Raw genomic sequence first — 12,085 nt, 5'->3', positions numbered from 1 at the left:
TCATCGCCAAGAACGTAAGATTACACGTCCCGTGGACTTATATTTGTTAGCTTAATTGGCACCATCATGAATCGTACATGCATAGACAAGAACTGAACATATCGGAGCGACAGGTGCTTCATACATGAGGAACGCTCGAAACAGCCTGCTGCAGGGTCTTGCGGTGCGGCGCAAGCGCCGTTGTCTCCAAGGGCGGTGGTGGCGACGCAATCTCGGCCGGAGCCTCCACCGGGTTCTGGTTCCCGGGCAGTGGCGACGGCGGAGTCCTTGGCTCACGGCGTCCGTCCGGAACAACTGCATGTATCATCAATCATCATCCTAATCCGGCAACTGAGCTGCGAGTAGTGGTTTATTAGTTACCTTGGGCCGCCGCCGAGCATGCTAACCAACAGCAGATGAGTGCCAGGAGGACGACACCGCGTGCCATGGAAGAAGAAGAGCGCTCGATGATCCTCTCTAGCTGCATAGTACACCGTTGTGACTAGCCTTGTATTATAAGATACGGTAGTGGTACGGTCTTGGATACTATGGGTCAAAGTCTGCCGTCCGTCAACCTTGGAAAAATTCGGCTGGCTTGAGAACAGCGTCAGTGGCCCATAGTGACGAAAAATCTTCCTCTTTCGTCTTTTATCTATTGACCAGAGAAGTCAACTATCAAGTCATGCAGCGTACATCACCCGTCGACGCGTAGTTCGGCACCACAGCATCATTTTCAGCTGACGCGCCACTAATTGGCCCATCGGTCACGGTATAGCTGAAGTGAAAAAGAAAGGACCTTAATTAGGAGAGAACGTGCTCCCCTAGTTTCTGTGGAACAAATTATCGCGCTTTCTAGGAGCCTCTCGTAAACGATGTTGTTCGCTCTGGAGCCTCCTGCGAGCGAACGATGCCATGTGCAGACTTTGAGCAAACATTGCGCCACCGCGATTGCCACATATCACCACGTTGAGATTCGCACTCAGGATCGATTGTCCCATAGACCGTTCGCTCAAAAAAAAAAAAAACGCTCCTGTGGGACGTTTGCTATATATCATTTCCAAAATAAAAAGAACACAAAACATCTACACTGCCAGGGGCAACTAGAGCAGCGAAACTGTAACTGCCACCGAGCAAAAATCCTCCCCCATTACTCCCTTGCCGGAGCCGAAGGATGTGGGAAAGCCCCTTCCAGCGATAGATAGCAGCAGGGCGCTCTCTCTCTCTCTCTCTCTCTCTCTCTCTCCCCTGGTGCTAGAGGGGCTGGTGATGGCAGAGGTGCAGCGAGCTCTTTGTGTGTCGTGTTGAGGTGCTGGCGGTGGCTCCGGTAGCAGCGGCACCAGTAGGTTATTCCTCTTCTACCACGGGAGGCAGGGTGGTGGCATGGAGAGTGTGTGACAGTGACACATGTTCTAAGGCCCGTCTGGTCCGCCTGCCTACGAGCGACCGCATCTGTTGGTGGATCATTCGTTCTTATCAAGTTTTCATAGTTTGAAGCTTAGTTCAAATTAAAAATTGTCATAGGTTATTCAAAAGTGATCTTATTTCAAAGCCCTCATCACAAGGATCATGAATATGCAAACACAACATAAATTAAACTTTCAGCTCAAATATATAATACATTGAAAATTGAAAGTCAAATGAAAAAGTATGAGAGATAGGATGGATGGAGCATCTCCCCTCAGGTCTAGGCTATTTTAGTCCTCAGACGTGTGATCGATGTAGGCCGCATAATCATTTTTATTTAATATTGCATTAGCAGGGTCTTGAACTCAAGACCTCTGGGCTCTGATACAATATTGAATTAATGCTCCAGCCAACTCATCCAAAAGTCTGAACTGATGAAGAAAGACGGGCAATATATTTTAACACCATGCACATAACCTTTTCACCTTTCTGAATCATGAGGTGGATGAGCAGTCTACAACAGCCCTAAATGTGGGAGCAATGGCACCGCAGGTGCCACAAATCTCCTCCCATACATCCAACATAATAATAAAATTATTATTTATAAGTCACAGATGCAAGTAAGCCAGTGTGAAAAAATCTCCTCTCATACACTGTTTTCTTCTATATTATAAAAAGGACCTAGGACCTCTTTTTAAAATCGTCGCAGATGAAAAGAATGGCGTCGCATGTCATTATCTTCTTCCCTGCTATTCTCAACGACTCCCGTCCCTCCATAAAAAATATTCGTCTCGTCTTTGTAGTTGCCGACACGCGGTTCCCTTTCATGTATGTCGTTCAGCTCCGCTCGTGCTGGGATGGACAACTCACCGGTGCTGCTTGTAGGCTTCTCCTTAGGGCATCTCCAGCCGCGTTCTCAGGAAGGCCTTCCCGGACGTTTTTTTTTTTTGCGTCGGCGTCGAAAAAATGGCCCAGTCGCACTTCCAGGAGCCCGATTTTCGCTGGCCTGGGCCAAAACAGCGCCGGCGGACCCAGGCCGAACCCGGCGCGCTGGGGGGCGCCCGGGGGCGCCGGGGCGAACTGTTTTGGCACGAAAAAGCCGCGGGCCAGCCGCGTCGGGGAAACGTCGGCTCATTTTCCCCCAACTGCCTCGGTTCCCGCGGGGGATCAATGGCAAGGCTGCCGCCGATCAGCCTTGCCTCACGGGACGGCGGGCCGACGCCTCCCCTCCCCTCCCTCCCACGCGTACACACGGGCGCGGAGCGGCTATAAAAGCAGGCGGTCGCCTGTGCCGACACCAGACTCGCCCCTCGCCGCCGCCCAGCCCCTCTCTCTCCGTCTCCGTCTTCCTCCCTCGAGCGCCACCGGCAGCCCCTCTCTCTCCCTCTCTACCACCGCCGAGCCCGTCGCCATGGCAGAGCGCTTCCCCGGAGACGAGGCGGCGGTGAACGGCTTCGGCCACCGTTCGCTCCGCGAACAGGAGTCCTGTCTCCTGTTCCAGGCGAACATCCCGGCGCCGCCGGACATGCGCGCTGGGCCGACGGGGTGGCGGCTCAGCGACGGGGGAGTGCCCATTCCCCCGTTACCCGACGCCGTGGCGAAGCCCAGGTACTTCGACGAGGAGGTCGAGGTCGCACGCGCCTCCCTGACCGACGACGAGCGCTCCCTCCCCCTGTACGCCGCCGGCAGTCACGCGGCTTGGACGGCGTACTTTCGGCGCCGCCAGCAGCAGCGCCTGGCCTCCACCAAAGGCGCGGCGGTGGTCGGCGGCGTGAAGAACAGCGAGGGGTGCCACTTGTGGTGGGGCGTCCCCAGCCACACACTGGATGGCGTGCTGGCGTACCTCGACGGCGGCAACAACCCGCCGTTGACCTATCCTGCGACGGGGGCCGCCCCGTCGCAACACCGGTGCTTCTCGGCGTCAAGGCCAAGCCCGCGGCGGAGACGCCAATCGGTCGGCGCACTCGCAGCGTCGGCATCTCATCAACGAGGGCGGCCGGCGCGCCTCCTCCTCGTCGGCTCCTCCGCGCTTCGTCAAGCCAAAGATGGAGCCGGGGCTGGCGCCGGTGAAGGCGGAGTTCGACGACGACGACGCGGCCCTAGAATGGGCGCGCCAGGACTCCATTGCGATGGAGAAGGCGCGTCGGGAGAAGGAGAAGGAGCGCCAGCGCGCCGCCCTGCGCCGCTTCGAGGAGCGCCGACGCGGCCGCGATGAAGACGGGGTCGTCGTCTTATGCGACAGCGACGACGACGACGCGCCGCCGCCAGTCCGCCATGGCGACGCCGGGCAGGGGTCTAGCAGGGGCGCCCGCGTCAAGGAGGAGAAGGCCGGCGACGACGATGGCGGCGACGGCGGCGACAACTTCAGCCCCTTTCTTTTTTAGATTAGGTTAATGTAATGAAAATGTACGAATTTCATCGAAACTTGCCATGTTTGGCCGAAATTTAACTAGTTTTTATCATAACTTCGCCGAACGGTCCTTCTTTTTTTATTTTAATACGCGCCTGGGGGCGACCCTGGGGGCCGACGGCTGGGGACTGACTCGCCCCAAGGCCATTTTTTGCGCCGGCTCACTCCCAGGCGGCGCTTTTAGACGCCCCCTGAGGGGCCAACGGCTGGAGATGCTCTTATGGCTCGCCGTTGTCCCGTCTGCTACATGTGCAGCTCTGCCACACCTCGATGGTGACGCAGAACAAGGCCAAGCCGCCCGTCCTCGTGCAGCTATGCCGTCGGATACGCCATGCTGCCGAGTGCCCTTTTTGGTCATGGTCGTTCAACGGAGTTCACTTAGTACAAGCTTCCTTTCTTATGCATGCTAATGGTAACACACTGCTCTTTGGCCGTGTGCATGGTCGTTCTTTGGCCGATCACTTTGCTGCATACAACGGCTAGCTCCGCTAGGAAAACAGACGTGTTTGCACTGCTAACGCTGCAACTGATTTTACTGTTCATGCACCTGGGCACCGAATCGTTGTATCCTTAAGTTCACCCCTTAACTCCCACCTGCAGCCTGCACTGCTCACGGATGGTCCCACCGAATGTATAGTACAGCACTATAGAAGTGCTAACGATATAGAAATGCAAATACAGATTCGTGAACCACATAGAAATGCAAATACATAATCTTGAATTAGATAAAAACGCCACGTCCACTTCCCCTTCTTTAGTAATAACATCTATAAATAAACACGTAAAGGATGGAGAACCGTGTATAGATGTGATGTGGCCGCAATACGGGATCCCCTAATCTTAACTTCTAGTTTTTAAACAAAACAGTCGTACCAAAAAATTTAAAAATAATAATCAGGAATAATGTAGTACATCAATATAGAAGTGATAAAGGATATGGAAATGCAAATACAAAATCTTGAACTAGATTAAAACTCCTAGTCCACATCCCCTTCTTTAGTAATAGCTATAAATAAACACGTAAAGGACGGAGAACCGGGGTATAGATGTGAAGTGGCCACAATATGAGATCCAATGCATATTTATTTTTTTGAAGAAAGAGAGGCCTCACCTTCGATTTCCATTAATAGAAACCAGGGTGTGAAATTACCCGGAACCAATGCCTGGCCGTCCGCAGAATGTTTGGAGGAAACAACCTCTTCCACAAATATAGCTGCAACCCCATTCTTTATAATGAGCCATACATCTAGATCATCACCATCATATCCACAATCAACCACGATGGCGTCCAAAGTCCTTGTCGCAATCCTCCTGCTCGCCGCGGCGACGCCAGCGTCGCTGGCTGCCATCGATGTGGTGCAGCTGCTCGCCGGAAAGCCCCAGTACGCGACCTTCCTGAGGCTCCTGAAGGAGACAAAGGTCGCCGATGACGTGAGCCGCCTCAAGTCGGCTTCCGTGCTGGTCGTCACCGAGAAGACCGTGAAGCCACTCTTGGCGGTGCCGGCCGCCAAGCAGAGGACGATCCTCCTGCATCATGTGCTCATCAAGTATTTCGACCCCATCCAGCTGGGCGAGATGAAGACCAACGTTGCCAAGCTCCAGACCATGCTCTCCAACACGGATGAGGACATGGGCACCATCGACTACTCCAAGGACAAGGACGGCCAGATGTACCTACGCTCCCCAGGCGCCGACAGTGTCGCCAAGCTCGTCAAGGTCGTCGCCGCGCGCCCCTTCACCATCTCCATCATGGAGATCAGCGCGCCGCTCTTGTGCCCCAAGCTACTCGGCCCTGGCGCCGCCGGCGCTGCCGCTGGCAGGCCCAAGGGCAAGGGCAAGGGCAAGATCAAAACCATGTCCGCTGAGGAAGGGGCCACCGCCGCGGCTCCAACTGCCTGATCTGAGAATTGAGTAAGGTGGCCCTGCAGGTCCCCCGTTGAACCATGCGCGCACAACTTTGGATTTTATCTTAATGCCAAGGCTTCATACATCTTCTTCTTTTCTGCTACTGTACTAATTTTGTGTTTCCAGTATCCTATGATTTTTTTTTTGAGATGCAGTATCCTATGATTATTAGTGAAGTGAATCGCAGTACTACTAGAGGTTGGGGCGCACCTCCTGTGCAGCGTGCGTGTTTTTTTTTCTTGTTTGGTGCAAAGGCAGTCAGATCGAGGAAGAATGTAACAACTGCCTTCTTTTTGAGACAACTACTTTTGTTGTTGCTTTTTTATGGACCCTGGTATCTCCCGAACGTTCCGTCTGCGGGGCTCCTGTACCGAACACACAGTTTTTTTAGGGAATACCGGAACGATTTCGTTTGCTAGGCGAAACCCTCCAGCACGATCCCCCAACGTGACATACCCCTCCCATCGAGCATTTTATATTTGGAGCTGAAGGTGCTGGTTAAGATGGCCCTCCAGGACGCCCCGTTGAACCATGCGTGCACAACTTTGGATTTTATCTTAATGTCAAGGCTCCATACATCTTCTTTTTTCTGCTACTGTATTAACTTTGTGTTTCCAGTTTCCTATGATTATGAGTCAAGTGAACCAAGTACAACTAGAGGTTGGGGCGCGCATCCTGTGCAGTGTGCGCATTTTTTGGGGTGCAAAGGCAGTCAATCGAGGAAGAATGTAACAACTGCCTTATTTTTTGAGACAACTGCTTGTGATGTTAATTTGATTTTATGGACCCTCATATCTCCTGTACCGAACCAACCGTTGGCTGGGTAGGGTCGATCAATCGAACAGCGTGACCAAACACCCCATCGCTCACTAATAGAGGTTGCATCAATCCAACGCTGGGCCAAAAACGTGCCAAGTAGTAGCCCAAAAAACAAGCCTTATTAACGCTGGCCGAAAAGATGTCCCTCTTGCACTGGCACGACTAGGAAAACCTAGTATTTGCCATGTCTTACTGTAGATTCAAAACACCGCATCCTAAAACTGTTGAGACCACAAAAAAATGCAGAGGAAAAAATACGCAAAAATATGTAACGCATAGCAATTTGGTGAGGATATAATATGCATTGGCCTTGTGGTATATGTTTCTACCTTGTGTTGGCCATACTCTAGTTTATAAAGTTTTTCATGCTTTAATTAATAAAAATTACCATGGTGGTGTATTTTAAGTTGTCGTGGTAAAACATGAGGATTAAATCTTCAGGTATTATTTCACGGGTGGGGCGAGTTAGAATTTACCTATGATTTTAAAAACGTTAGCACAGAAAATGTGGATTATTTTTGTAAGGTGTTTGACAACGTACATGAAGGCACAAAATATGTGGATTAAAAATTGCCATCACGTAGAACACAAAAAAGTATACCATATATTGTTTAATAGTAATTTTTCATGTTTCATATAGAAAAATTAACGTGGTCCCATGCATGCAAAGAATCCCACAAACGATGAAACTAAAATTTTCATGGATGTAAATTAAATTTACAGGGCACTATAAGTAAATTTTCCATGGCAAAAAAGGTAAATTTTTCATGAGCAATTAAATTAAAAATTCCCATATATGGTAAAGATAAAATTTCCATGGAAAATAAAAAAAGGAAAAACTTTTCATGGCAATAAAAGTAAACTTGCCATGGAAATAGGTTAATTTGCCATGCCACAAAGTAAAATTTTCCCTACTCTTAAAAAGGATAAAATGTTATGAACATCAAATTTTCATACATGTTTGTCATGTGATAAATTCCATGAAATATCTCAAATCTTGATTTGATGTATGAGGCATGCATTTTTGAAAATTTTGGCATATCTTAATCCACATAACTTTTTTGCCATGACATGGTTAATGAACTAGACACACTAGTAGAAAACGGCCCATTAGCCCCGGTTCCAGAGGCCCTTTAGCCCCGGTTCTGGAATCGGGACTAAAGGGTCGGGACTAAAGCCCAAAACCATTAATCTTGGTTCGCTTACGAACCGGGACAGAAAGGGTTCCACGTGGCCGTTGCGGGGCGCCTAGGCAGAGGACCTCTAGTCCCGGTTGGTAACACCAACCAGGACCAAAAGGCATCCACGCGTCAGGAGCTGGCAGGAGCAGCGGGTTATGTTTTTTTTTGAAAGGGGAGGGGGGGTTAGGGGGTTTTGAAGGGTTAATTTAGTGGTTTCATATATTGTGTTAGCTAGCTAATAGAGGGAAGTGTATGAACAAAGTTGCCATGGTAGATGCATATTAAAAAAATTCCATTCTATTTTTTTCTTATAATTGTCATGATTTGTGTAAGAAAAATGCCATGTATGTACATTGTAGTGGCGTATTGAAAATATGAACAAAGTTGCCATGGTAGATGCATATTTAAAATTTCCATTCTATTTTTCCTTATAATTGTCATTCTTTGTATAAGAAAAATGCCATGTACATAAATTATTTCTGTCATGATACAAAGGTCGGCACCGCCAAGAGTGGCTTTATGCGACCTTCCCGTGGCTCCTGAAGGAGATAAAGGTCACCGATGCACTACTAGGGAAAACTCTATACACAGAATCTTAGCAGCAGCGCGGCTCAAAAAGGAGCGCTGCTACTAATTAGCAGTAGCGCGGGTGTGAAAAACCCGCTACTGACAAGTGCTTAGCAGTAGCGCGCTCGGCGTAACCCGCGCTGCTACAAATATCGACCGATAGTGCCCACCCAACTCCATTTAGCAGCAGCGCGGTGCCGCCAGCCGCGCTACTACTATAGCTGTAGCAGTAGCGCGGTTTTTCTGAGGTCGCTGCTGCTAATTTTCAAATCGGGCACACTTTTGGCCCCGGTTAGCTGTAGCGCTTGTACTGAAAGCGCGCTGCTGCTACTTTCTTAGCAGCAGCGCGTTTTACGTACCGCGCTACTGCTAATCCACACCCACCATCTTTTCCCCACCCGTCCTCCCCCTCCCCCAAATCCCTCCTCTCTTCCGCCACTCTCTCCTCTCTCTCTCTCCATACGTTCTCACATTGACCTCTTGCCCATGCGCCCCTCCTCCTACATGGCACCGAAAGAGGGCGCCGCCTCGCGCCACTGGTGTCTAGGAGCTCGCCGGTCTTCCACCGGCGTCTAGGAGGCCGCCGCCTCGCGCCACCACGCCGGAGACCTAACCACCGGTGACCAGCCCCGCTACTCCCTCCATCTCCTTCCTCTCTCCCACGGTTTTCTTTCTTTCTCTCTCTCTCTCTCTCTCTCTCTCTCTCTCTCCCTCCCTTTGGTTTGACTCACAATCCCATGTCCATGCCCGTGGAGGTAGTCGCCATGGACGACCATATCTGGCATGGTCGGGAAGAGGAGCCCCACGCCGCTGCCTTGCTCTTCCATGGAAACAGGCCCTCCTACAACAGCCACTGCCAGATCTGGTCTGCCGCTGCTCGTTCATGCCTCCGGCGACCCCAACCATTGCTGGATCGAACAACTGCTGCCATTAACAACACGCACGGGATCGAGATATCTTTTTCTTTTGAATGTAATAGTAGTAGCGCGGGGTATAAGACCCGCTACAGATAATTAGCAGTAGCGTTATACTGCAACGCACGCTAAAGCTAACCATGTATAGCTGTAGCACGTGTCAACACGCACTACTGCTACAAGTTAGCTGTGGCGCCGTATTAGTAGCGCGGGCGCCCCGCGCTACTGATACACCCAAAACCCACGCTACTGCTGGGCTTTTCCGTAGTAGTGATGACGTGAGCCGGCTCAAGGCGGCGTCCGTGCTGGTCGTCCCCGAGAAGGCCATAAAGCCACTCGTGCCGGTGCCGGCCGCAAAGCAGCGGACAATCCTCCGGCATCATGTGCTCATCAAGTATTTTGACCCCATCCAGCTGGGCGAGATGAAGTCATGAAGACCAATGTTGCCAAGCTGGAGATCATGCTCTCCAACATGGATAAGGACAAGGCACCATCGACTATTCCATGGACAAGGACGGCCAGATGTACCTACGCTCCCCAGGCGCCGAAAGTGTCGCCAAGCTCTTCAAGGTCGTCGTTGCGCGCCCCTTTACGGTCTCCATCATGGGGATCAGCGCGCCGCTCTTGTGTCCCAAGCTACTCGGCCCCGGCTTCGCCGGCGCTGTCGCCGCTGGCAGGCCCAAGGGCAAGGGCAAGATCAAAAACATGTCCGCTGAGGAAGGGGCCACCGCCGCTGCTCCAACTGCCTGATCTGAGAATTGAGTAAGGTGTGTTGGAATAAGCTACAACGGCCGTGGCGCGAGGCGGCGTCCGCGGTGCCCGCGGTGCGCGGCGGATATGAAGGTCTTGGCAACGGTGCACGGCGAGCGCGTGGCGTCGGCATCGCGCGACGAGTCCACGGCGGTGTGGCGTGATGCCGGGCGCGCGGCGAGCGCGTGGCATCGGCAACGCGCGGCGAGTCCACGGCGGTGTGGCGTGATGCCGTGCGCACGACGAGCAGCGGCGTTTGCGGAGACGAGGAGGTCGCGGAGGACCTGCGTGGTGTCGCAGAGGCCGCGGCGGCTCGGCGCGACGACCGTGGAGGCGCTGCGCTGCGGTTGACGGCGCAACGGTGCAGGGCAATAAGCGCGGCGGCGAGCCGGGCGCGACCGGTGCGTGTTATGGGTGCGCACCAGACGCGTCGGGCGCGTCGGGACCGCGGGAGTGGACCGCGTCGAGGCGCTGGACCTGGTTGCGCAGATCGCGTACGTGCGCGGCGGGAGCGCGGGGACGTGGGGACTGCGCGCGAAGGGCACGGCGGCACGGTGGCAGGCTTGGCAGCGACATCAGGGTGGTGGCGGCTACAACGTCGACGACGACGGACTCCTCTAGGTCGTGGCTTAGGGGGTGTGTGTTGGAATAAGCCACGACATGTGTGGTCGGGCTTGTGCCTGTAGCCGTGAGGCAGTTGGAGCTCTGAATAATAACGGGGCTGTGAAGCCGGATGAAACTTCAGTGTACTGCGTGCTCTTCCTTCTACCTCCATTTATCCGTGTAAGAGAACAGTTCCAACAAGGTGGCCCTGCTGGACGCTCCCGTTGAACCATGCCTGCATAAGTTTGGATTTTACCTTAATGCCAAGGTTTCATACGTCCTCCTTTTTTTCTGCTACTGTACTAATTTTGTGTTTCCAGTATCCTATGATTATTAGTGAAGTGAACCGAGTACAACTAGAGATTGGGGCGCGCCTCCTGGTGCAGCGTGCGCGTTTTTATTTTCTTTTTTACGGGTGCAAAGGCAGTCGATGGAGGAAGAATGTAACAACTGCCTTCTTTTTTGAGACAAATGCTTGTGTTGTTACTTTACTAGTAAATATGCCCGTGCGTTGCACCGGGAGAATCAAAACACACCTCCCTAGCCCAATGACCCAAGATAACATTCTGTTGCATCAGCCATGTAATGTATATTTTACCAATGATCTTAAAATGCATGTATGAGATGCTACACTTCAATCCTGAAAGAATTGATTAATTTAAATATCTAAATTACCTTCCTAGTTAATTTGTAGTATAATGAGTCATTACCTTCATCATTTGATTTATCATTGAGAGCCTAAATCATGAGGATCGTACATGTATGTACATATATAAGAAATTAAGGTTTAATTGGTAAGTTACCAGATGCCCATTACTGATTTTCGTTACCAAATTTCTTCTAAACTTACATGCACGGAGACCTATAAAGTCTAAAGTACAACTCAATTTTCTTTCATATAGAAGGAAACATAATAAACAGATTTGCACATACCACACTAAAACGAATTTTCTATTTGAAGAGGTCACAATAATTTTCATGAAATCAGGTGTATGATTCGGAATTTCTTTTTTAACCATGCATGCTTCAGATTCTATGGAAAGGCATTATTCCCTGTGTTGCAACGGAAAAAAATCATCCCTCATACACACACCTGAGAGCATCGGCGAATCCCTTCAAATCTTTCACAATGCCCCACGAGAAACAACATGATAAGTGGTGTAAGTTCATAAGGTTGTATTATTTGTGAAATGTATTCAACATGTTTCCAATTTATTAGACTACAGAAATATCAACGTTAAGCCAGGATTTTCAAAATACCCCATATAAAGAAGATATTAATAAAGGTTGCATCATAAATGGAATTTTAGGAATGATGATTAATATAATAGCATATTTGAAATCTACACATCTTTTTAAAGGGATTTCCATATATAACATGTTAGATTTGGCGTTAGGATTTAAAAGTGATTAATATAGTACCATATTTGAAATCTACACATCTTTTTAAGGGATTTCTATATATAACATGCTAGATTTGAAGTTAGGGTTTGAAAGTTATGAGTTTTTTTGACATTGAAAGTGATTAATATAATACCATATTTGAAATCTAC

The 12,085-nt window shown here is 50.4% G+C and overlaps 1 protein-coding gene, 1 long non-coding RNA gene and 1 pseudogene across 2 annotated transcripts; 2 read left to right on the top strand and 1 right to left on the bottom strand.

Annotated features, from left to right (window-relative positions):
* On the bottom strand, window positions 1–464 carry LOC119270925. Its single transcript, XR_005134369.1, has 2 exons — window positions 361–464; window positions 1–294 (listed from the first exon to the last, which is right to left on the bottom strand). It is a non-coding gene; the product is annotated as an uncharacterized LOC119270925 (long non-coding RNA).
* Window positions 465–5,074: 4,610 nt separating this feature from the next.
* Window positions 5,075–6,023, top strand: LOC119270924 (fasciclin-like arabinogalactan protein 3). The gene has a single exon (XM_037552931.1). It carries the CDS (start codon window positions 5,075–5,077, stop codon window positions 5,690–5,692), a length of 618 nt encoding a protein of 205 aa, XP_037408828.1. The 3' UTR covers window positions 5,693–6,023.
* Window positions 6,024–9,029: 3,006 nt separating this feature from the next.
* LOC119271692 lies at window positions 9,030–9,929 on the top strand (annotated as a pseudogene).
* Window positions 9,930–12,085: the final 2,156 nt, after the last annotated feature.

This window comes from Triticum dicoccoides, chromosome 3A (genome assembly GCF_002162155.2).
Source record: "Triticum dicoccoides isolate Atlit2015 ecotype Zavitan chromosome 3A, WEW_v2.0, whole genome shotgun sequence".
Taxonomy (NCBI): domain Eukaryota; kingdom Viridiplantae; phylum Streptophyta; class Magnoliopsida; order Poales; family Poaceae; genus Triticum; species Triticum dicoccoides.
The sequence above is the reverse complement of the archived record's forward strand: the minus strand, read 5'-3'. Positions and strand labels throughout refer to the sequence as shown.

Excerpts from the sequence above, each read along its gene's own strand:
- LOC119270924 (XM_037552931.1), top strand. The coding sequence starts at position 5,075 with ATGGCGTCCAAAGTCCTTGTCGCAATCCTCCTGCTCGCCGCGGCGACG.